The sequence below is a fragment of the Ischnura elegans genome, chromosome 4 (genome assembly GCF_921293095.1).
Source record: "Ischnura elegans chromosome 4, ioIscEleg1.1, whole genome shotgun sequence".
NCBI classification, from domain to species: domain Eukaryota; kingdom Metazoa; phylum Arthropoda; class Insecta; order Odonata; family Coenagrionidae; genus Ischnura; species Ischnura elegans.
Genome location: NC_060249.1, coordinates 118,467,890 through 118,495,141, shown reverse-complemented (window position 1 = coordinate 118,495,141; position 27,252 = coordinate 118,467,890). Strand labels below are relative to the sequence as shown.

Sequence of the window (27,252 nt, the reverse complement as noted above, 5' to 3'; positions counted from 1 at the left end):
AAGAGTCTCTTGGGGCTCAGTACAGCAGTCATGCTAAGACGAAAATTCCGCCGTCTCGAAAGGGTTAAGAGAGTCAAGCAATAAATGGCCCTTTTTTTTACTTCAACAATATCTTTAGTAGTTTTCCTTTTATAAGCAAAATGCCAAAGGAATGATAGTACTGGAATAGTTCTAGACAAAAATTAATTACCTAAAGGTATCCCATTGATGGAAAGAAAACAGCTAGGTAAGCAGCCTTTCAGATCTCGTATATTCGCATCGGAGAAAATTGAGAGCATTGTTGTCATTTGATGGAATGATAATTCGGTGGTGACTGTCCTGTCATCTTCCTCTGGTGAACATTCACTTAAATTCGTTATGAGATTCTTGCATGCTTCCTCAAAACAGGTACCAATGTCCTCTCAAAAACAATTAATACATGTGCGGAACTGATCTCATGTATCAAAATATCAACAGGTAATACATGGTTAGTGTTGAGGAAAAAAAATGGTGGTGGTCCATCAGGAGCTACATACCTCCTTGATGCTGTTATCATAAATTCCGAGATACGTATATGAAAAATGCAGGTTTGTAAGTCACTGTGGCCCTCTCATTGTCGTTCGTTGGAAAGGATAGGAAACATCGTGCAGAAAAAGCAAGAACTCAGATGTTGGGAACACTTACAATTTGGTTATCTCATTTCACTCGCATAGCCATGCCGACAGACTACTGTAGTGCCGTCTCCCTCTTGTCAGCACTTCATTCTGCTGTTATTGGCTTGGATGCATCGCATGATCACATACGAGATACGCCTTACCTTACATGGCCATGCAAGCTCTTCTGGCAATCAAAGGGGTCTTGGGGAACGTGGGAAACGAAAGGAAAGAAGAAAATTGCTGAGCTTGTTGCTGGGTGGAATAGGAAGAGGGAAGGAATATGCTAGCCACCTCCTATAGGTTCAGATGTACCATATGATGAGACTCGACAGATTTAGACGAGAGATAGCACAGGTGTATTTCAACAGTTGTTGTCTAAATTGATCGTAGAGTGTCAGATGAAATAAGGTATGATGCTACGATCTTCTTCATGTACCATCTGAGAGACATCAATGCGCATATAAAGAATATTCCTCATGTGAATGGCCAAAATGTCTGAAATGCAACATAGGTCTTTGCCTTCAGTGCAATTTTGATATCATACCTGACATTAGTGAATTATTTTTCTGTCTTCAATCGCTCCTTTTGTTACGGGACCCATTTAGTAAGCAACCTCATATATTATGTGCTTTGTTGTTCAATAACTGTTTTCAAAATGTGTTTTAGAAAATTGTGTGACTTAAAAACAAAATTTTGCTACAAACAATTGTGAACTGAACAAATAATCTGGAATGATTTCTGTGTACTTCAAGAAGACTAATATGAAGTTTCTTCATTAAAAACAAGAGTTATGCAGGAATTTTCTGCAGATTTCCGATCAGAGCCCCAAATTGCTACTGTGCCCATATGAGCACATCCCCTAAAGTGAGATTAAAATAGGTTTTTTTTTCTGATGCCTAATGTTCTAGCAATGTTTCTTTCTGTTTTCTAAAAGACTATTAAATTGTGGACATAGTTGAAAGGTTCCGAATGCATAGGTTCATATTTTTTGTTTAATAACATGAAGTGTATGAGATTGATAAATGTATCTGTAGGACACTCCTCACCTCGATGTTTAAATCATTATGGTCCTTTTAATGGTTGCCATCTCGTTAAATCAATTGAAAATGAGTCCATAGCAGCAATATAGATATTTCAAAACATTTCCTTTAATATAAAGGGACAATAAATATCAATACATAAAATACATAAATTTTCAGGGCTTTTTTGGAAAACATGATTGACTGGTAATCCCGTCACTCTGCCCTGAGGGTTGAAATCTATCAGAAATCATTGTATTTAACAAAATTCTCTCGTTGCCTTTTTAACAGACACACAACTTTTAAAACTTGAGACTAAAACAAAATATGATGCTAACTCCTAAAGGCCCACTGTGCTCAAGAATGTAAATCTTTCCATTTACACACTTGGCATTCAGGCTGATAATGTCAAGTAGAAACATTCAAAAGTTCGTACTTAAATTGCACCTTTGGTCTGTCCCAAGCACGTGGCATTGAAACTTGGTGTAAGAGAAGCAAGTCACTCTTTCCATGCCTTTGAAAATGTTATGCAAACTATAAAATTAAATGCAATTTCAAAATTAAAATGAATCGCTGCCATTAGAACAGGTCTTATAACTAGTAATACTACTTTCATTCTCTATACGAGTAGTGATCACAATTTTTCCATTCAGTGAACAGGAGTTGAGACAATCTTGGCAAACTTCATTAGATACAAGTGGAGCACTTACTAGTCAATCCTCGTTTCAACGAAGTAAATTGCAACTGTACCACCTCATTAGTATTTCAGACGGTAAATAATGTCAAGAATGATGTGCATTATTGGGGACCTAATTAGGCAGCTGGAGCAAATCTTATTATGTATCACACAAGTGCGAGAATGTTAGGAAAAGAAAAAGAAAAGAGTGAATTTAAAACAAACGTAAAATTTACACACGGCAAGTTTGAAAATGCTCACTCAAATCAAAAACTAGTTTGACATCCAAGAAAGGACACTGCTGACTTACAGCAGACGAGCCTAAGCTCAAAAAAGTGAGATCTAATGGCGCATTCCGAGGGAACGCAATTCGTTGATAATATTCCCTTCTCTGACTCCACATTATCCATATCATTATTATTGTCCATACTCCTTCAAAGGGGGCGACACCAGTTCCACGTAGCGAGACGTCTTCATCTCCAATTTGTGAGGGTCGGACTTGGCAACTTGGAGCACGGCATATTCGTCATTCACAAAGACTCTTCGAAATGGGTAGGGGTCGGGCACGAGACGAAATAGTACAGGGCACACTGGAGGACGATCTTTGGAAGCAGGGTCTTCCACATCCCAGAGGTCAGTCATACTGCATCCAGTTCTGCAATGTAAGTCACAGTTAAAGTGCAGTAAAAGTGTTTTGAATCGTCGTAACAGGACTTGTTAATGCAGTTTTTAAATGCGGAGCATTCTTCACCAATTCCAATTAATAGAATGTATTTTAATGACACATTTAGAGAATTTTTGGGATCTTTTTATAGTACAGAAGCAAAATTTGAAAAATTAAACTTTTTCGGGACCTTTTGAAAATATTCCATGAAATAAGTCAACATTTCCCCATTGAGATTAGATATATTATTTAATGTTAAGTGAGTGCTATTAATAAACTCCACATACCAGAAGGAATCATGCAAGAAATTTTACTTGTGTCTGGAGGCTGTTTACCAAGAACAAAAAAATCCAGATAAATTAATTGATTTATTACTTTTTCCACCATTCATAGGTATCACGTGAGGTTTCAAGAATAAAAATTCAATTTGGTATCAATACATGCTCTGCAAAGTGTTATTTATCATCTAAAGTTTTATTCAGAATGCAAATTTGTGTGATGGTACCAAAATTCTTTATTCTTATTTCTATTATTCATGAAAGTATGTACCATGGAATTGTGAGTAATGTACATACAAAATATTTATGTACTACCTTTTTCACCTAAATTTAGGATCATCTTCAAGCACTAATAATAATCCAATAAGTCAGTGTAATTTCCTATGTTTCAGCAGAAGAGTTTTTTCCCACTCAAAGCAAGTTGTTGTGATGTAGGGAATCTGAATCTTGACTTTAAAAGAAATACCTCAGGTAGTGATCCGCTTTAAGAGTAATTAGCATACAAATTTTTTGTATTGGAAAGTACACATTGGAATAATCGCTTCAATATGCACACTACTGAAGCTTTATTTTGCTTTTTTTGCACCGCAGCTTTTTACTAAAAATGATTAGTTGTTCCCCTTTAAGAGTAAGTTTTCTTTTAATGAAAACACTCCGTATTAAATCACTCTAGTGAGAATTTTAAGGTTCTGAGCTGAATTCATTTGCCCTTAGCACTAAACTACCAATTAGGTATCTACTGTAGTACTAGATATTTCTGAAGCCTTTTTCTAGGATTACACCTCCTCCATCTAGCTCCTTTCATATTTTCAACCAGCCGCTTAACCTAGTGCCACCCTCTAATTAAGATATTATAGTACTAATCACTGTAGGTGGTGCTTCATCTCTGTGTTTACAGGGAATAAATTTCAGAAAAGTGAATTTAAATTGAAGCTGTGGGTGAAGGGGATGCATTTGGTTATGGGGTGCTAAGGTTTAAGATTATTCGAGAGGGTAGAAATAAAGTACAGGCTAAAATTGTAAGCAAAGCCAAGTATGCATAGTAAAAAGAGTATTTTTTAGGGAAGGTGTAGTGTGCAACAGATATGCACTAACGTCTCTCACAACTAATAATTCGAAACAATTGGTCCACAATTGAAAACGTTGGTCAATATTAAGTATTTTGGTTTTTACAAGGGCCTGAATTGGGTATTGAAAACTGATGAGTTATTTAGTTTCCCAATACTTACTTGCTAGCTCCAAAACACCAAGACTCTTCTAGCACAACATAGTCGACTTTCATTTGAAGAAGTGTCTTGTAGACCTCTGGTATAGTCTTCCGACTGAATACGGAGTAAACCTTTTTTGTTCTTTCTCTGAAATGAAAAAATATACATGTGGATTTACCATAGACTTGCATTAAATTTGGACTGATTGAAATGAAATTCATTTTTAGAGATACACATGAATGTTAACCAAAACACTCTAAGCATTGTAAAAAAATAACCTCTCAAAAAAGTGGGCTGATGCATTGTTATAGCACATAAATAGGTTTATTATGACTGATTATCTGCAGTTAACTTTCAGTTAGTTTAACTATTTTGCCTTTTCATCTTAAAGTTAGCATGTTCACACACATATGGAGTTAAAACTTAAAAGACTGGACAGCAACTCATAATAACAATGAAGGTCACAGAAAAATTTCTCAAAATTTGTGATTACCTCAACCCAGCATCTTCATAATGAGGATGGTTGACAATAGGCCTGCCAGTAGAGAGGAGGAGGTTGGCCATGACAGGCATTGGACCAGCAAACGATGCCTGAGGATGAGTCTCAGATCGAACCCACTCCACAAGCTCCTCTAGAGGGACATTGCTGTATTCACCTGGTGACATTAGAATTCATTTAGGATTTTTTCCATTTTAGACCCTCAAGCAGTCCTTACTCTTGGGAACATTTCATATCATTGTAACTCAGAAAAATTACTCAAAATGGATAGTAATTCTGCCATTTATTTACACAAAGATGGTGCTTAGCACTGGCACACACTTTTTTTATGGTTCTACTAGATCCAAACTTAGTTAATGATCTAAATTAACTAATATCATTCAGTAAAGTAGACGAGATAAATTACTTCCGTAGGTCGGCTACTCGGACCTCATGACATGTGATATTTTTGGCCATTGTGCAGCAAATGATTTCGACTAGCATATAAACAAAGAATAAGATTTTAGGCAAGAAATACCTTAAAAACTCTTACTCTTACATCAACTCTTAAAATCGTAAAATGAGAGTAATTTCATGTGTACTTGGCGCAAGTTCACATTTTATCAAGAGAATGTTAAGGTTATTTGATTAGGCAAAGCATTGTAGAGAAGTTTCCACGATGAATGAATTTGCGCTATACCGAAATTGTGTTAAGTGAAGCATGGACGTATAAGTAAATGCTTTGCTATAAGTGAATGGTTTTTTTTTGTGGAGCTCTAACAGTTAGCTGGTGAACTGAGAAGGTGCATACTTACCAATGATATTCCTTTGCTCAACTATGTTCTTTATCCCTTGAGCACTCATCCCACTCATTAAAACAGCTATGAGTGCCCACTGAACCTCAACATTCCGGATGCAAGGCCAGTACTGTAATCAAGGTAAACGATACTAAGTTTCAGAATTTTCAATATTTTTCTATTATTATCAGCATGCAGTCAGGGTAGAATATACAATTGTCATTCAAACTTAAGTTCTTTGTGGGCAATAAGTTATAAACCAAATTTTTGAAACAAAAATAGGGACTTAACACACTGGAAACATACGATAGTTTGTCTTCCATTTTAGAATAGCTATCAGAAAGAATTTAAGTTTGTATGCCTACTAAAAGTATGCTCATAGTTTGGAAATTAGATTTTTCCCCTTAGAAACATAATTCAAGAAGATAAATTGTTAAATTAAACATGGATACTAACAATAAGCAATGAGGTGTAAATGGTCTTTCTTCGTCCCATCCAAATAAATTTTTATGGATTTTTGTTCTACTAGTAAATAATCCCAACTCCCTGTCTCAAATTTACGTAGATTTAAAGTCAATGCAAGTGGACTGGTAATCAAAGTACATTTGAGCTTATCTTCCATTTTAGGTATGTATGAAATAAATGACCCTTTTGTTCTTGAATTTCAACATTTTTCTCATGAAAAGTCTTGAATAAGTCTGGGATTTACTTCCAAAACTTTTGCATACAATGATACCAGGAGCACAGCTAGGAATTAAGGTTGGGGGGGTTTCGGTGCAACTAATACCGGGGTGTGTTGGGGTATGGAATACCCACCAGGATAATAGGTAGGTGCGAGATTAATAAATTGCAGAATGGTTCAAAATGGTGAGTTTTACGGTTTTCTGAGGGATATTTTATTAATCCTTAAACTATTCTATTAGTAATATGTATCAAGCTAATCAAGTAAAATAGATTAAACTTAAAATTTCTCTGAGATCTGGGGAGGGTTTTATCCCCCAAAACCCCCCCTCGCTGCGCCACTGAATGATACTGTGTCACACGTTCCAGTCACCCAAGAATATATCCTTTAACGAATAAGAGCAGTTGCTCAGACAGACCTTTCTTGATGCAAGAAGAGAAGTCATGATGCAAAGGTGAGGCGTGAAGAAGAGTTTCAACCTCATAACCATAACAGCCATCACGCCAAAGACACACATCTGACTGAGGTTATACATGACGTCAGGTTCCCAGATATCATTCCACTTCCACCTGAAGAATAGCAACAATTTTCAGTGGCAAGGATTAAATGCAATTGATAACCAGTAAAAAGTTGGATTTATCAAGAAAAATACATACTAAAGAATTGGTAGAATGAGATTTAACATTGCCCTAAGAATCACTAATTATTTATTTGAAATCTAACTCTATTCAGCTGATGTGCATCTTTCACAGGAGGTAGCAGGCATTATTCATCAATAAAAGCAGAGGAGTTTTGATGCAAACGTTAGTTGTAGTCGCAATTATATTTTCCTGGTTATATTCATAATTCACTTGTAATGCAAACCATTTACAAAATTGTGAAGCCAATGTACCAATGAATACAAATTATTGCTAAACTCCTAAGAATTCATAGCTAAAAGTAAGGCATTGTTGAAGACTTGCAGTCATTGCTTATACCGTGGTTCATCTACAAGTTTTAGACATTGTGGATCATTGAGAAAGACTATTGCAGTAGGGTGGTCCTTATTTTTAAAATTTTCGAATTTGTTTCAGGACACCCTCTCATTTTATGCCAAATGGTGTAAAACCATATATGTACTGTAAAATATTATTGCAACTGGATAATGGGAAGACACGCTGCATCGCACTCAAAGTTGAGAAAAGCCCAAATACTAGCCCGTTTTGGCAATACACAGTGATAATAATAGCATACTAGGTATACATATCGACAAAGTTTAAAGTTCATCTAAAGAATTTTATGGATTTACGAAGATGATCAACAAATATTATGTGTATGCAACCCACGTGCCACCAAAAATGTCTGCCTGGGGTGGCACACACTCACTCTTGAGGCTTTATCTCGGAAACCACTGGTCATAATTGGAAAATATTTTAGGTGCAGCATGACAAATGTCCAGCGTATCGTTGGTTACCATAGAAAATTAGGTGAAGAATACCTGCGCCTCCTTATTGCAATTAATATCTGAAAAACAGCCGAAAATGCTAAAATTTCTCAACTTTGAATGCGATGCAGCATGTCTTCCCGTTATCCAATTGTAATAATATTTCACAGGATATGTTTTTATACCAATTGGCATAGAGTGAGGGGATGTCCCGAAAGAAATTCGCAAAATAAGGACCACCCTACTACACATTATATACACATAGTATGTTTACACATAATGACTAATCTATGAAATTACTAAGAATGACATGACCCTAATTTACCCTATTGCACTACTGCTTGACATTTTCATTAGAAATTGATCAAGCACAAAATGAAAGATATTAAATTGCCTTACCCAAATTCCATACAATCATAAAATCTCTTCCAGCCTGTGGAAATATTCATGGCCTCACCTTTTGCGATCATTTCGATTTTTGGAGAATGTAAGACGAAGGCCTCGAACGATGATGCCCAATACGGAGAGGGTGACAGCAGGAAGCAATAAAGTCCACGTGATCTTCTCCGCCGTTTCAAATCCCAAGAAGTCAAACTCTGGCGAGCAAGTGTACAGCATGGTGTGGAAATTTTTGAAAGACGTAATTTTGGAGCGTAGCAAGTCAAGTATGTGTGCCTGTTTTAGCCCATAAAAAAGATAAAAGGGAATTTACATTCAGAAATGCTAGATTTGATTCATGTAAGCACCTAATATTCACATTGATATTTTTTACTTATCTTTTTTAAGTAAGTAAAAAATATACAAGGTAGCGATACACCAGAAAAATCCAGGCAGTGATCCTTTTCTTAAGTAATCAATAAATTTGCACTTAATTCTGGAGGCCATTAACCATTAAAAAGGAATTATTTGTATATAAGTACATGTACCATTACTTATTCTCAAATTAGTTTTCTATTGAATGCAGCAGTTTAAAGTTGCTCATATATTATTTACTCCATATGCAGGAGTCAAGAGATTTAAGAACCACTTAGGTATACTTGTATTCATGGAAATTTAAGACTTAATTTCTGAAAATGGGTTTTTAGGTATACCCTTCATGTGATTATTCCAATAACATGATGCTCATGGGTGATTATGATAGATCTCTGTGCCTCCTGCAGTGAAGCTGGAATATTTGAATCTTATCAAATTGTATATTATTTTGTTTCTCAAGTCCTTACTCGTAATATTTTACTCCTTACATGCATTCAAGAACTTCACCAGCATTATTCATCATATAGTAACTCTAATTCAATCATGCATAGGTAATACATAATTTAATTTTGATTTCAATTATCGAGAATGAGAAAATATGCATGTGCTTAGCCATATTTCAATTGAATTCTATCATCAGTTGCATTAAAAGTCCAAGCTAATTTTATTCAATGTCTCTAATACATTTTAAATAATTTTAATATTTTGATTAATAAAATATTAGCTTCCCGTAAGAGGCAGCTACTTACATCATCATCTGTCCCCATCAATTCTGACAGCTTCTCTTTTGTAACTAATGCAGATCCTATTGTCAATGGCAGTCCGATTAGTAGGCGGATGATTATTAGCCCAAAAGGCATTCTTTTCCCTTTGACACCATCTTCTGAGTCAGCTGGTGCTTTTGAAGGAGAAGTGTCAGAATTGTCTGGCTGATTACCTTTTGTCTTCTTTAATGTTTGACAGTAATACATTTGTATTCGCTCGGCTCCGACGGAAAATATGAGGATAGGAGCAAGAAGACAGACAAGAAATGAGAAGGCAAGCAACTCATTCCCACACAAGAGGGCTATGGAATGCTGAATTCCGATCTGTAAAAGAGGGAAGTATATTAATAAATACAAAGGATTTAAAAAAACCAAGTCTCTAACTTAGAACTGCATTCCACAGTTGGTAGGTACTAAAGGCTTTTTTCTGGTATTCATAAAATACACTCAAGCAGTAAATAAGATAGATGTTGAAGAGAAATAATTTTTGGTGTAAAATACTTGCTCCGCAGGCTGCGACATCAATCATCTCGTAGAATTACAAAACATTAGAATCTGTGCCCTCGACCCATTCACAAGTAGGAGTGAAACCCAAACAAACTTAGTGAGCTGTTAATTTAGTTTCACGAAAACTGGACGCACTTTTTGATTGAGACAGTATTTTACTGAGCATGAGTACTCACAGCCATTCCAACAGTGTAGACTAGAATGGGATGATGATCGATAATTCCCACGAGGTACAGAGCAAACAATATAACAGCCTGTGTTGCCAGCACAAATTGTGCAAATTGCCATGTTATCAAACAAGCAATGGATGACACTGCTATCATTATAATCTGCAAAATGAAATGGGAAAAAAATCATCAGAAGTTTCCAAAGATTTTCATGGATTATTTTTTTTAGCATAAAAATGTTATAGTGGAACCAAATGATGAAATTATGACTCTCCGGGAATTAGTTTTTAAAATTTCATTTCCAATACACTCCTTGACATGACAATGATAATATTTAGAGTGTGATCATATGCACATTTTTAGATGTAAGCACGCCTGCCTGTGGGCAGTCCATACGATCGCCTTTCTTAAGTCACTTTCATTCATCAGGCACAGCAACAAAAGTGCATTTAAAAGGAAAATCATTACTATTAGTACTAATTACCACACAAATTTGTCATTTGCTTAATATGTTATGAATAGGGTAGTTTACTTCACCAAAGAAAACGAAAGGCATTGATTGCGATTCGTTACCCACCATTAGTGTATTCATAATATGTATACAAATTATTTGGTTTTAGAAATACCGGTTTAGATGAATGGCAATGGTCAATTTCATCTTCAGTACTCTGCAGTACTCTGGGTCTGGGTACTCTGCTACCTGCTAGCATCCTGCGTCGTATCAGTGCTCAAAGCCTCGCCCCAAGGTCACCTCACTTGCGGCAGCGGGTACCAGAACGATGTCACACAGAGTTTTCCCAGCATTCATACTTAACCATCGCGTTTTCGCACGCTTGAAACTTTTCACTTTTCATTTAATCGCGAAAAATAGATATCATCATTTAAAAATCTACAAGCGTGAAATACGTACTCCAGGAGTAATAATCTTTCGATTTAGGCAATAAAAAAATAATACGAAACCACCCTATTCTCAAAAACATACACATAAGTTAAATACATCTTCTCAAACTCAATAGCATTTTTTTACTGAATAACAACAACATTCCTGTATCTAGGACTGTATTGGAAAATGAAATTTCAATACTAGGGCCAAGTTAACAAAAAAAAATGACTGTGCTTTCGCACAAATCTATTTTGTACGTACAATGTCTTTCGACCATCAGGTCACTCTCAAGAACAGTGCAGTACAACAGCGGAAACACGTCGTATGGAATGCAATATGCTTGTGGAAAAGTGCCATTCTTTTTACATTAACTGAGAATGTCCTTTCACTACATCTCCTCTGCCTCAGTTACTTTAAGTAAGGGGTAAAAAATGACATTTTCTGTAAAAGAAACTGAATTGAGAGTTATTGGCCTGATTAGAATACTCACATGTCTGACCGATGGTTCAGCATTGCTTTTCAGGCAATTAGTGATTTGAAGCATTTGCAGGAGTAATAGAGGATAACAAAAACTTTCCCGTAAAGGTGGGGTCCACTGGACTCTGGTGCACTGAAAATGGCAAACATATGATTTTAAAAATCAAGAATGATAATCATAGTTGTCCATGGGCGGTTCAATTGGAATGGATGTCAATTATTGGAGATAGAAATGAATAGGTCAAACATTGTCACAAATATGAACATATAAATTAGATGAGAGCAGCTATTATATAGCAAAAAAAGATAGATTGATGTTCCTGAAAAATCCGAGGGGTCATACTGCTCCCCTTTTCAATAGACTGAAAGTTCTTCCTCTTAGAAATATGTATCACTATAAGGAACTAAAACTATTTTATGTAAGAAGCGGAATGTGCCTAAAGAAATGGACAGGCATATGTATCATTGATGAAGAGGATACTGGGTCCATATGCTACAGTGCGCCTCACGCTTTTCTAAAGACCCTCTTTGCTCATGGAACCTAAAGTATATACATACATAGTAAACTACCAAACAAAATTAAAAAGGAGTTATTCTGTACACAACTTTTCTCTGATTAGCTAAGCAATGGTTAATATGGTCTTGCATAAATATTGAAAATGTGCTTTGTTAAAATTTCTTTTTACATACTTTGTACCCAATTTTACGTTTTATATAAAAGAAAGTTTATTTTTCTGTAAAATATACTAATATATAATGAAATGCCCTTACCTAATTTTGAGCAATGTATGTATTTAAAAGCCTGTTGGTAGCCTAAAAACAGGCCTTTTGTCTACTAGGGCACCTAACTTCCAAATATGCATGTAAATATTGTATGAATCCATTTGATCTTTTGTGGAAGTATAAATTATTATTATTAGAAATGAATTGTCACTGCATGCAGCAACACTTTTTCAACTCGGAGGATGTAAATTGAATAGGCACCTCAGTTTCCATGAGGTTCCATTTTTTGGCTTATCAGTAATCAATGGATACATGGATGTGTATGAATATCATGTATTATAAATCACTATGTACTTCATTCATTCCCACGGCACCTTAAGCGCAAACATACAAATAAATTCATAGGTAAGGGGTAAAAAAGGGGAAGGAAAATACAATGGAAGAAGGATGAGGACAACCGTGCTGTGGTAGATGGAAAAAAAGTATGCCAAAGGCTTATTTCACTTGGGCTCAGCATGCCCCGAAATGCATGTTCCTGTCTTTTTTCTGCTATCATGTGAGTGTGATCTTTCCTTTCATCCTTGTGTCCTCGTCCATTTCTTCTGTTGGTTCGTGGTGAGCTGCCCCAGTGCCATCTATGTATTGGTTACTCTTGTGGGCCAAAGGAAAGGGAGTTTCCTGTGTATAAACCCCCACCGAAATCATGGTAAATCTAAGCGTCCTGGTAGCGCAACTGTTAGAGCACCTGGCTGGCAACCAGGAGGTTCTGGGTTAGAGTCCCAGTCAGGCCACATTTTCACCCTCGGATTTCTGGCTTTTTTCCATCTACCACAGCACCGTTGTCCTTGTCCCTTTTCCATCATATGTTCCTATCCCTTTCTTTCCTTACCTCTGAATTTATTTGCATGCATTATAAATATTCACTCACATATTCTGTATGCCTCATAGAAAAAATTGATAGGAATGACCACTTATTGAAAGGTGAATAAATAAATATACACTTACCTCCCCATGATTGTAAAAGAAGCAGACAACAACTAGAAATCCACCCAATATGGAATCACTGAAAATAGAAAAAAAAATCCCAAGTTGATGAATCACTTTTTAGTCATTGAACTAATTTGTATAGGAACGGCCTGCAGAAGATAATTTAGAGATGCATGGGAAACTGAACAATGCATGAATTTGTAGAATTGTTTTCAGAATTCCATTCGGGTCATGTGTTGGTTCACATGATCCACACTGCAAAAGAACAAGCCTTGAGGGCAGGGCAAAAAATTTTTCTCTGAAACGCTGGTGTTATGGATCATCTGAACCAGCACATCACCAGGATGGAAGCCTGAGGACAATTCTCCATTGTAATACACCAGGAAAAACTCTTATACATGCATGAAAATGTTTACCATAATTGTAATTATACATTGCTGACAATCAAAATGTAAAAAAAGAGTAGAACTAGTGAAAATGAAGACACATTTGCAACAATTATTGATGCTAGATTATTACAGCCTATGCGAAAAATGTATATTAGAATTGATGTCATGAGCACATTCATTGATTTAGAATGATTATTCATCATAGCAAAATTTTTGCCCAAGCTGAGTAATCATTGGACAATTGTTATCCTTTTTTGAGCAAGAGTCAATTACTTGGGAATAACATAATTTTTTGCAAAAGAACACATGTCATATTTTGAACTGAGTTACAATTTAATCGTCAAAGCTGATTTTATTCGAGGGAAATTAAAGTAAACATTGAATCATAAAATACAGTCAAAATTATATTACGGGATGTGCCTTATAAAGTTAAGAAGGTTTTGATTTCCAGAGTGTACTATTATGTTTAGTGAAGGATTAGGCATGTTGGCTGCAAAACAAAGCAGTCTTTCACATCATGGGAATTTGGGTAATAAAAGCGTGAGCTTATAAAGTTCCCCTCAAGTAGCTATCTCAGTCAGCAAAAGTGTAACGATATAATCTCATGAATAAGATCTGAAGATTTAAGCGTGATGGAGTGGGATTTTCCACATTGAAATATACACTTGCAATTTTCCAGAATTATAAAATTTATGAAATGTAATAAATTTTATAATCATGGAAAAATGCAAGTTTCTTTTTTAAATTGAATATTCTCATTATGCAGGGGAAGGGCAAGCAACCATGCCTTGAATACCTCTGTGAACTGATCCTAATTTTCAAAATGTTGTTGTGATTGATATCTCTTAAAAGAGCCCCTGGGTACCTGTATTTTTCAAAATGAATTTTTAAAGAAAAAAGATGGTAAAAAATGGATGATGTTACATTTTTACCAGATTCAAACTTGCTAATGTAGTTGAGGATATAAGAATGTATTTGAGGCTAACATACCTAATTTTTTTTCCTAAAGATCTACAATCATTATGAGCCATTTACCAAACGATACCATCCATTGGCGCCGACTCCATGGGGCTTGAGGGGGCCCGAGCCCCCTCAATAATTCGTTATGGGTGTGAGGAAAAATGTTTAAGGCTTGTTGATTTTCCCCGGAGTGTCCAGATATCGAGATTGGAGTTCTCAGTGTTCTAATGTCGATCATATGACTCTTCTAAAATGCTTCAAAAACTTAAAACTCACTACTTATAAAATTTCCCGGGGATAGATCCCCGGTTTGGGCCCCCCAATATTTTTTGCAAGTCAGCGTCCCTGATACCATCACCTTTGACTTGTTGGTCATGGTGTCTCAAATAATGTGCGAGCTATCCTTATACCCCTTTGACTAAATTTATTTTGGAAACTATGTATAATTATTCAACTTTTTACCAACACACCTAATCGTTTAACCAGTTTTTGAAGTATTTCAGTGCATGCTGAAACTTTTTTAAACTCTTTTTTTTCATGAAATATTTCTTGCTAATAGAAACCCTCCTAAAGCAGTAAAAATAAAGAACTGGCTGAAGTAGGTGCTTGCACTCTTCCAGTGTTTTATAAAAGCACAACTTAACAGCAATTGTACATTATGCCATGGTGTAGAGGAGATTGAAATTGCCATTCACATTGAAAGAACTGGTTTTCATTTACCACAGGATTCATGGAGTATGTAATATTATCAGTCATAAACTTTTGGAATAACTACCTTAAATGCACGCCAAAGATGAAGAGCGTTGCAACGCAAAGCCCTGCCATGAACCACACTCCCGTGAGATAGAAGTATGCCGGGTCACCCATTCCCTCGCAGCTAAGAACAGGGGGAAGGCCTCCACCTCGCTCAACCTGCCAACACTGCTTGTTTTCTACACCCATGCTGGTGCACACCGAATCGAAGGCTCGATATAAGAATCCCAGGATGAGCTGAAAGAAGTTGAAGTTTTAAATTTCCCTGCTTTAAAATACACTTGTATCAAAAAGGAATGGCAATATCTTTCCAAAATAACTATGTATATTAGGATTCTAGCCAAATTTGGGGAGTGAACTGACGGTTAATATCCCACAAATTTCAGTTGGAAAATTTCTTTTTTACTGGATAATTTCTTAATTAACTTAATGTTTTTGTCACATCAGATATTCATGTCTTTAGACAGTTGTATCTGGCTTTTTACATATGGTCCAACTCTGTGCGTACAAAGTAAACACATTGAACATATGGACATTTACTTTACCTCGGGGTATAAATTAAACCTTTTTAGGGTGTTAATGACCAGTGGATATTCGGTAACGTTATTATTTATGATCGAGTACAGTCCATCAACCACCGTTGGGGCTTCCACTATAGTCTTGTAGTAGAAGTAGTAAAGACCCTGAAACAAAAATGATTTTAGTTATAGGCTAAAAATAATGCAAGGAAAATGACATTTATACTTTCATAAGTATATCGAAGTAGAAACCGAGGCCTAACCATTTCCGTTCTGAAGGTCATCTCTCTTTCCAAGGTGGATAAATGAGAAAAATGCCGGTCATTTTCAAACATTGTGGATACATGGTAAATACTCAAACAGGAGAATCCAAAAGCTGAAACAAAGAGAATAATAAATAAAATGATAGAAACGTATATTTTACGATTAAATATTCCCAAGGATTCGAGCAATTTTCGAATGTAATTAGTCAGTGTCTTCAGCCTGCAGCTGTTGACAATTTTAATTTTCCGGTGCCATAGGATCACCATATGGCGGAGGGAATATTTGAATTAGGGTCGCTGAATTGTGAAATATCTATCTACATAGTACGCTACCCATAAAAATAACAGCGAGGTTGTAGTAAACACTTCTTTCGGCATTAGCTGCTGGCTGTTTTTCGGTATCCTGCTTCTTCTTGGAAGAATTGACATTTTTATTGTTTTTCTCCTTTTTCACCATAACACTATTAACTTTCTTCTTCTCAGCATTTCCTGCATTCTTCACAGCCATTGTAAACTTTTCCTTTCATTCATTTTTTCAAATAACCAACCATGATACTAGGGAAGTCGCATAACACATTTCATTTGTTTTATCGGCAAAATGCATGTAGTGACACCTGCAGGCCATTGTGTCTACTACATCCATTGGGGATTGTGGCGGAAGTTCGTGAAAATTTGAATGTTCTTCGTGATGGAAAACTTAATTATAAAATAATCGTCGATTATAATGAAAAAAAAACTTCTCCTTCCGGACTTAAAAATGTGAAAATTATTATATGGAATCAATTATTCATGTAATGTAAGCTTTAAATTATGAATTGAATTAATATTCTTCCTGAGAGATCCTTCAGTAAACGAGCACATAGTGTGCGTACGAGTGCTATGATATGCCAAGTTTTGATCTAAATGTTATTTTGGACAATATGCACCGCCTTGTTGAGAAAATTATTCATATTCATTCATTTTTTATTTGAAGTATACAATGAATGAGTTCTTTTTTGTGAACATTTACACACTTTTGCTTTTTAACTGTTTCACATTTCACGACGGTAATCACACAAAAGACATTAAGACTTTTGCCGACGCTATGAGCCTAGGCCCAAGCATGGGCGTACCCAACGAGGGGCAGGAGAGGGCAGATGCCCCCCCTCCCCACGAGAAGCAAAAATCGCAAATATCTTCAAAGAAAATATATTTTTTCAAGCAAATAATTTTAAAAACTAATAAAGAGCTGTTACAGTTTCCTTAAAATGTTGATTCCATGCACTTGTTCCAAGCTTAAATCTTACCTACAACTTGAACAACCATGGCTTGCCCCCTCCCCCCTTTCCTAGTTTTGATCTTGGGTACGCCCTTGGGCCCAAGGTCTGAGGCTAGGAACTGATCTTTGAGGGACCGCTGAATAATAGTCCAGGAAATGAAGCGTTTTGGCTTGCAATTTTTTCAAACTGAATCGATTGTCTTGAAATTTTCACAATAAGTAGGGCATATACCAAGAATCAAAATCTATATCATGCCGACGGGCGCTTTTACCCTGGGGGTGGTTTCCACCCCATCTCGGGGGTGGAAATTTTTAATTATATTTTGACCACAGGAATCAATAGAAAAATAAATTCTAAGAATAAAATGTTCCTACAATTTTTTGCGTAAAATTAATATTTTTTGAGTTATTTGCGATTGAAAGTAACAGTTTTTTGACGAAAAAATCAACGATTGTAATCGATTACAGGCAAATAACTTGAAAAGTATTAATTTTATTAGGAAATTGTGAATTACAAAACTGTAGCTTGTAAAAAATTAAATAAAAATCTTATTTTATGTTTCCTTTATGACCACTTCGGACTGAGCTACAACTTGTTGATGGTTATCTATTGTGTGTCATACGCTAAATTTGAAAGATTCAATACCAAATAGCGGGAAAAATGTAATTTTTGAGGAAAAATTATGTAATCTGTTTAAAAGTGTTTTTAAAAAACTTTCTTATAATGAGAAAAAATATTTTTTACCATGAAATTTGAGCGAGTTATGATTAAAAATAAGATCAGTCCCTACTTTTTTGTACGAAAAAATCAGTGAAAACAACTCCTTATTACCACACTAGACAAAATTGATCAATGCCCTTCAGTATTTCTCTTTATTTAAGTATTGTTAATTGATCCTAGAAGTTTTTTAAATTTACAACGCTAAATATTGAAAAAATGGAGGAAAAAGTGAAAAGTCATTTTCTACCATTTCGTTAAAAATGCTCTTTTTTTCAAAATAACTCCAAAAAAACTAGAGATATGAAAAAATGCAGGAGTAATAAATTGTAGCTTCTTTATTTTCAAATATTTTGGTGTGTTTTAATTTTCTATACAATAAATACTTGGTGAGATATTGATAATTAAAACCTTTATTTCCAAGGGAGCTCCACCTTATTTAAACCCTTAAATCCCTCCCCTTTCAAAATTAATGACTCGAAAAAAATTTAATTCACATGAACTTGTAGTCAGTAAAAACCCTACAAAATACAATTTAAATTAACTTGCTATCATAAAAAATAAAGGAGCAATGTTTGAAATACCAATCAAATTTATTTTCGAAAAATTCAAAATCCACAATTCAGAGCATAATATTCCTCATAATCAGCATATACTTTGTGTACTTTACGTTAGAAGCTAACGATACACTCAAATTTGCTACAAAATAAACACACATACCCATAAGATGTATATATAGATACACATATGTGAGTATGTATGCTCTCGCTCACAGTGACCTGTGAGCATGCATGTGGTGGGAAGACTGGAAGCCATTCAGTCTCCGTTTGATTGTGTTTCATGTAATATCTACATAATTGTGCATTTATTGTTTGTTTATGTCACCATGACGAATTTTGTTCTGTTTATCCAATTGTTATATCTTTTCTGTGCTGTGATTAAAATCATGAGAGAAAAAAGTGAATACATAATAAAAGGAGTAAGAAAGTGAATAAGAAGATACAATGATAAATAACTTTTATTTTTAGGGTAAATAATTTTTTTTACATTAACCCCCAATGAGGGTTGATTATTATGGGTTGAAACGCCTTAATATTATTTTCCAAAAAAAAAAAAAAATAATTATACAAATAATTTAAACTTAATTTTACTCGTATTTAGCTTTAAAAAATAATTTTTTAAGTTTCAGCTTTTAGGGGTAGTTTTCACCCCTAAATAATAAAAGGCGCCCTTCCGCATAATATATATTTTGAAGAAGGAGGTATGATTAGTCTAATCCCAAATATTTATGCAAATCGATTCGGTTTGAAAAAATTTTTAAAGGTGGTATGATTAGTATAAACACAAATTTTTATGCAAATCGATTCAGTTTGAAAATTCTTTTTTACATTAACCCCCAATAAGGGTTGATTATTATGGGTTGAAACGCCTTAAAATTATTTTCCAAACATAAAAAAATAATTATACAAATAATTTAAACTAAATTTTACTCGTATTTAGCTTTAAAAAATAATTTTTTAAGTTCCAGCTTTTAGGGGTAGTTTTCACCCATAAAAAATAAAAGGCGCCCTTCGGCATAATATAGATTTTGAAGAAGGAGGTATGATTAGTCTAATCCCAAATATGTATGCAAATCGATTCGGTTTGAAAAAAAAAATTAAAGGAGGTATGATTAGTATAAACACAAATTTTTATGCAAATCGATTTAGTTTGAAAATTCTTTTTTACATTAACCCCCAATAAGGGTTGATTAGTATGGGTTGAAACACCTTAAAATATTTTCCAAACATAAAAAAATAATTGTACGTATAATTTAAACTAAATTTTACTCGTATTTAGCTTTAAAAAATAATTTTTTAAGTTCCAGCTTTTAGGGGTAGTTTTCACCCCTAAAAAATAAAAAGCGCCCTTCGGCATAATATAGATTTTGAAGTGGGGGGTATAATTAGTCTAATCCCAAATTTTGGTGCAAATCGATTCAGTTTGAAAAAATTGCAAGGTTTTTCACTTTTATGAGCTTCATTTCCTGGACTATAATGCTTCAACCAAGAACTACCGAAGTGCTACATCAAAATTAGTACTAATTTTTAATACAACCACATTTTTTTAAATATTTATTTTAATTTTTGTTTCCTAAGAGTAGTGGCAACCTTTCGTAGTAAACCTGTGGATTTTTAAGTATTATTCTTGGCTTCAAAAAAACACAATACTTTTCGCACTATAGGGTACCAACAGGTTTTTACATGCTCAAATGATAAAAGGGTATTTCATTTTATTTAAGAATATTTGAACAGAAAAAAACTTGCTTTAACGTAGAACTTGATTCTGAGAACAAAAGAAAAAGAAATTTTAATGAACCACATTTTCAAAGTTTTTGCAAGGCATTAAGCATTGCTTAAACAATCTAAGAAAAGTTGTAAAAATAACCTCTATTTCATTTTGTTTGATAGTTATATACTGTAAAATTTAAGTCCAACGAACAAAAGGATCTTTTGAACAGCGTGAGGTACATTTTAGGCATACCTGCGGACCCAGTAGCCTCTACGACAATTATGCATAGGCCCGGGGCGGATCCAGGATTTTTTCTGGGGGAGGCATAGTGGGCTGACAGGTATTCTCATACTTGACATTAAAAACGAAATACAGCAATAGGGTGGTTTCCTATTATTTTTTTATTGCCTGAATCGAAAGATTATTACTCCTGGAGTACGTATTTCACGCTTTTAGATTTTTAAATTACGATACTATTTTTCGCGATTAAATGAAAAGTGAAAAATTTCAAGCGCGCGAAAACGCGACGCGTAAGTAGGAATGATGGGAAAAAGTCCGTGCGACGCATCTCTGGTTCCCCCTCCCGCCTTGTGAGGTGACCTTGATCGAGGCTCTGAGCGCTGATAGGACGCAGGATGCTAGCGGGTAGCTGAGTACCTTGCTGGCTGGTAGCGCTTGGCTTAAAACAGGTTTATTAATACGTTATCAAACGAAGAAAACTTTCGAACCTTAGCCAGTTTTAATAGGTGATTATTAAGACATGTTTCCTTGAGCTCTGTGCCTCATGCATGCATTGGTAACCTCAGACGATGTATAACTCCTATCCTCTCGTGTAGAAACTAGGTCCCTGTGACGTCACCTGGAGTGGAATCGCATGGGCGCCAATCAGGCCTTTTTCAAATGAGGATAAAATTTGACCCTTGCCATTCGTCTAAACCGGTATTTCAAAAACCAAATAATTTGTGTATTATGAATACACTAATGGTGGGTAACGAATCGCTATCAATGCCTTTCGTTTTCTTTGATGAAGGAAACTACCCTATTACTGTAGAAAATATTCTTTTAATTCTGATATAAAATAAATTAATAATTAAATGATTGAGGCTCCGTAATACAAAAATTAAGTGAACGTGATGATAACCGTATTAAAAGTCTTGTCAACTTTTTAAACGTCTGGGAGTGGGGGGGGGGGGGACGTGCCCCCGTGCCCACCCCATAAATCCGCCTATGCATAGGTCTGTCCATTTCATCGGGCGCATTTCCCCTTTCTTGCATAGAATATTTTTAGTAACTCATAGCAGTATCAGTGGCGCCGACTCCATGGGGCTTGAGGGGGCCCGAGCCCCCTCAAAAATTCGTCATGGGTGTGAGGAAAAATTTGTCAGGCTTGCTGATTTTCCCCAGAGTGTCCAGATATAGAGATTCGAGTTATCAGGGCTTTAATGTTGGTCTTATGGCTATTCTAAAATGCTTAAAAAACTTAAAACTCACTACTAATAATATTTCCCGAGGCAAGATCCCCGGTTTGGGCCCCCTAATATTTTTTGTAAGTCGGCACCCCTGAGCAGTATGGCAGATTTCCACGCAGTACCTACTCCTCCATAGAACCTTTTAAATTTTACGCATTTCTTTTCTTTAACATCTTTCATCACCAGTTCTATGGTATATCATGCCTTCCTTAGCCGTTCTTCCCGTCCACATATCTTTTGATGGCCGACTTCATCGGAAATCTTTCATGATGTGGTATTGTGGCATATTGGGGTTAACCCCCCTCATCTGAACAGGATTTTCATTTTTCTTCCCCCCCACTATTTTTCGGACTTCACGTCAGTACTTAAACGGTCGATATATTTTACGTGTGTCATTCCACTTGCATTTCCAGCAAATTTCGGATGCTCCCATCCTTGCTGTCTCTGCCGCTGTCATCGTCCATGCCTTCCAGCCGCAGCGACAGCTCTAGATGTAAATTCCGATGAATTGTTTCCGTTCTTTAGGGGAGGTCTGGGGTGATTGGGGGCTCTGAGCTGGGGCTCGTGATGGCCCCTCCTTACAGAAGGAATCGGGGGTCCTCCCCCGGAAACTCACAGAAAATTGCAGGCCCAGAAATGGATTTTGACGCTATTCTGGCTCATAAAAAACTAGGCCAAAGTTAATGACAGATAGCAATTTTATTAGAAAACATTCCATGAAAAGTGAAATTTTCACAGCTTATAAAATAAATTAATTTACTGTGGCTCCATTTTCTAGAAAGCGAATTGCTGCTTGAAGCTGTAATGACATCTATCTATAAATAACCCTTACGGAAAAGCATCAGGCTTTCTCTCATCTCTGCACTTTTTTATTTAATTTATGTTAATATCAAATTTTGCTCCGATCATGCTGTAAATTAGGCAGCCAATGAAAACTTAGAGTTTTATTATAATTACAAAAAAAACTTTGGTGAAAGTTCTCTGATGCGGTGACGTCCGGGCAAAATTAGCAGTACCGCAACGCACTTTCCTCAACTTTTTTTACAAGTGAAATATTAGTTTGTGTGTTTTTTTGTTGCAAGGTGTTATTTACATTTTATTGCATTTTTTTGTTCTGGTAACAAATTCATGGAAGAAGGAGGACCTCCTCCTTTTCCCACGACGAATGTATATATATTAGAAATTTTGAAGCAACAAAATTGGTAAAAGTGTTATTTGATCTTGTTGATTTAGAAGTGTATCATATCTTTAGTTAACTAGTTCCGGAACGGCGTTCCGTCGTGTTGCGGCACCATGACACGACTGCTCTGACGCGAGTCTTTTTTTTATCACACATTTCGTTCACGCTTTTCGATAGACGCGAGTGTTTTGGGGGCCCTGTAAGCTCGGGGGCCTCGGCGATTGCCGACCAGCTGACTCGGCCAGACCATCCCTACTGTACTTCATCGCTTAGATACCCTCTGTGAGTTGATGCATCTTTTTGTTGAATCCCTAGTTCGTTTGGACTCTTAAATTTTACCTACAATTCATTCACTGTGAGGTGCATCGCTAATTAGTCGGCTTCCTATCATGGGCGTGCCCAGCATGGGGGGGGGGGGTCAGCTGTCCCCCCTAGAAGCAAAAATCGGAAGTCTTTTAGCAAAATCAGTACTGAATTGAAACGAAAGCATTCAACAAATTTTCTTCAAATCCACGAAAAATGATATGTATTAGTATAATATATGTAATAAAAATAAAACTATTTTTTCAAGGAAATAATGTCATAAACTAATGTCGCAACTTGGTTTGCCCCCCCCACCCCCCTAGACCATGGCCTGCCCCCGCCTTGCTATGATCCTGGGTAGGTACGCCCTTGCTTCCTATATAAAAAATTTACACCTCTCAAGTTTTTTCTTTTCTAAATGATGGTTCTCACTACATTGGTTCTAACATAGCGTCCGACCTGTTTCCTGAGGAAATGACCTTTTGGCTGAGGCTTGCGTAAACCCATGAAGGCTCTGCTCTTGCTTCAGAGCAGGGCAGCTGCTGCCAACTGAATAGCCGCCGATGACGATAAGTAGGGCTACAGCTGGCCTTTTGCCTAAAGGTGATGGTGGTGAACCACCTGTCGGACGATGTGACTTCCATTTCACGGCGATTGTCGTTAAAATTACCATAACTCATTTTACTGGAGAAAAGGCGACTCTCTCTCTCTCTCTTTTTGGCAACTGGAGCAATGCCTTGCAGGCATCTAATACTGCATCTTTTAAGGCCGTTTTACGCGGGACACGTACTTGCACAATCTGACGTGTGTACGAAGGCGCAGTCGAAATTTCGTCGTGTAAAGTGGTGAATTGCTAGAAAAAATGCGAAAATGCGTGGACGTGAGATGACAAAATAGCCCCTGTTCTAATTTCGTTCATGCATTCGCGCAATTCCACGCCATTTTATAAATTAATGCAGTTCTAACCTGTGCAATTCCATTCCCCATGTAAAACGGCCTTTACATTATTTCCGCATGCAATCAGGGACCATAGTACTTTTGATAGTTTAGCTCTTGGATATCTCGATTCGGACTAGGAAATATAGGCTCTGCATGTGTAGTTCATAACTTATTCTAAAATATGCTACGTGTGATAAATATTCCGTAAAACACCTCAGATATATATACATATATATATTAAATGATAATATAATACATAATATAATTTATTGTGTTCAGATTTACATCCGTTTGAACATTTATATATAGTCAGTTTATAGGTCAGCAGTAAATTAACCAATATAATATTCATTTGTACCAATTAACAAAAAAATGAGCTTTTACAAAAACTTCAAGACAATCAAACACAACAGAAGTAAATAACTTGAACCAATCAACAGAAACCAACATACACAAAGAATTCAAGTCAATCAAATACAGCAGAAAACAACTTGAACCAATTAACAAAAATTTACACATAACAAAAATTTTTATGTGTAAGTGATTTACCGGGCCTCTCAATAATTTCCTGTATGGAATTTCGGGGATGTAAAACATACAGTGCGATGGATAAGTACTACTTTAGTGAATTGTGATGTGGTGTTTTTCAGACGAATCAACTGGATATAGCGCTCTCGGGATTCCAACCGGGTGAGAGACGTTTCCATTACGTGCGACGTTTCGGGGCGCACCAAGTACTCACCATCGTCATTCTCTGAAGAAGACGAGCGTGACCTTACTCGAAACGTCGGACATAATTTATTTTGCGACTAAACCCTTTAAAAATATTTTATCAGATACAAAAATACAAACGTGGTAAAATAATAAATTGACAGTAATGTTGAGGAAAGTGAAATAAAATAATTAATATATAATTAGGTTGATAAGACCCTAATGGATCAAGGGCGCACCCAGGATCAAAACTAGAGGGGGAAGGGGGCAAGACGTGGTTGTTCAAATTGTAGGTAATATTTAAGCATGGAAAAGGTGAATGAAACCAACATTTTAAGGAAACTTTAACAGCACTTCATTATTTAAAAAAAATTATTTGCTTGAAAAAATACGATTTTTGCTTCTAGGTGGAGGACAGCTGCCCTCTCCTGCCCCTCGCTGGGTACGCCCACGTAATGGACAATACCCAGGCAGCACCAAAAAGTCATTTGGTCGTGTTTTTTTTAATGGAAAGATAGTGTAAAAATAGTACTCGGTCATTATCAGGTTAAAACCCGTGTATCGATGCATTCAACATTTAACGGCGCATTTTACCATAATTTTGGCATAAAATCCTTTCCTGCCTTTATATTTGTGTTTTTTTTAAATTGCTTGTGTAATTCCAGGTACGAGAAGTTATAATTTTAAAAACACATTTATTTAAATTTGTCGGGAACTGCATCAAATGTCTGAACTCGCCCATTCATAAATTTCTATATTGATATATATCGTTTCAGATGTGGATTGATGAACGTTTTTAATATTGACGAAAAATACTCCTTACAATAGGGTTGTTCACCATATTTTTTTTATTTAAGAAATCGAAAGATCGTGCTTCAGAAGGAGCAATGACAATAATATTATGCTATTTTCTTAATTGTACATGTTTAGAGAAGGCTTTAAACAGTGACAAATTTTACGTTACGCCAAAAAGCCCTACTTCCATCTTGAATTGATGTGTGACGTCACAAGCCTGTAGATGCCCTACTGCAGTGTTGTTTAAGTGGCTCAGCAGGGTTATTCCACTTTTTTTCAAGATCTCCAGCGTCTGCCGCCAGATCAGTGTTTAAAGAAAATCCAAATTTATCCTTTAATAAGAGTAATAATAAGCAAAATTACCCTTACTTGTACATATTTATTGCTCATCATATCATAAATAGCACTACAACGTACACATTTCACGAGTTGTCTTTTTGATACGAATTATTCGAATATATTCCGAATCAACTGATTCAATGAAAAACTTGACTCACAATAAATATAAAACACTAATAAAACATGATAATCGGTTTTCCAATCACTATGCACACGCTAAAAGAATTTGCACTCCTTGAAGTTCGAAAGATTCTCCACACCTCACTTCTCACTCATCACTAACGACTTAGAATCAGTTTACGTTATTTCACATTGACATTTCGAGGACAATGAAATGAATAGGCTGAAACAAATAGCTAAACCGGTTATTGTAACATCAAAAAACTTCGAATTTCACTATTACTCTTACCCGTACTCTTACCGTAACCAAAATATGACCAAAACAAAAACAAACAACAGCGCAACGAAATTCGTGAAATGTAAACACTCGTGAATGCTCAAAATGAATAGGTAATAAAATCAAACGGAACTTAGAAGCGAACAAACGATTGAAAATTAATATGCGTTCGATGTATCCCTAAAGCACAACTAGCTCAAATATGAAAAATATCCCCTAGGCAATAGTTAGATACCTTAGATCGAAATGTATAGGGTTGATTGAACTAGCATGGAAGAAATAAATAATTACGTCGAAGCAGTTACATTCACAACTCACTTCACTCTTTACTTCATCGTCTATATGCAATCATTCACTTAGGGGTACATTAAGGGCACAAATTGTGTTCACTTGCACTAGAAGCACAATGAAAGTTCACTGCACGTAGTTTCCTAGCAAATGCAGCAATACAAAACTTTCAATTCCTGTCAACGCTACATACATTGCCTGCCTAACTTGAAGAAAGGATTTCATGTCGCCTTGATCCATCCGGAAGCTTCATGCACAACATAGGCCATTTCAAAATAAGGAATAACCTTGGCAAATGTCCAGTCGGCATGCAGAGTACTCAGCTTGGCATCGAGCGATCGAGGGTACAGGCCAGCCGTACAGGCTTGTGTCGTCATCACCTCTATTTCAAGATGGCCGACCGTTTTTGGCGGCGTTTAAAATTGTTCGAATTTTGATTGCTAATAATTCCATCATTACTTTTTCAACGCATCTGTCATTCATCCCAATCAAAATGAAATTACATCAGAAGTGATATACATTCGTTTTTTTAGACCGTTTTGATAGGCTTGAACAACCCTATTAACGAAGAAAACGTTAT

At 35.9% G+C, this 27,252-nt stretch overlaps 1 protein-coding gene across 1 annotated transcript; it reads right to left on the bottom strand.

Annotated features, from left to right (window-relative positions):
* Window positions 1-1,761: 1,761 nt before the first annotated feature.
* LOC124157950 (probable C-mannosyltransferase DPY19L1) lies at window positions 1,762-16,570 on the bottom strand. Its single transcript, XM_046533058.1, has 14 exons — window positions 16,338-16,570; window positions 16,005-16,117; window positions 15,769-15,906; window positions 15,246-15,460; window positions 13,140-13,197; window positions 11,425-11,544; window positions 10,061-10,213; window positions 9,363-9,701; window positions 8,318-8,535; window positions 6,856-7,006; window positions 5,774-5,885; window positions 4,974-5,136; window positions 4,502-4,627; window positions 1,762-2,985 (listed from the first exon to the last, which is right to left on the bottom strand). The coding sequence occupies exons 1-14, from the start codon at window positions 16,510-16,512 to the stop codon at window positions 2,748-2,750; spliced, it is 2,319 nt and encodes a 772-aa protein (XP_046389014.1). The 5' UTR covers window positions 16,513-16,570; the 3' UTR covers window positions 1,762-2,747.
* Between the last annotated feature and the right edge of the window lie 10,682 nt (window positions 16,571-27,252).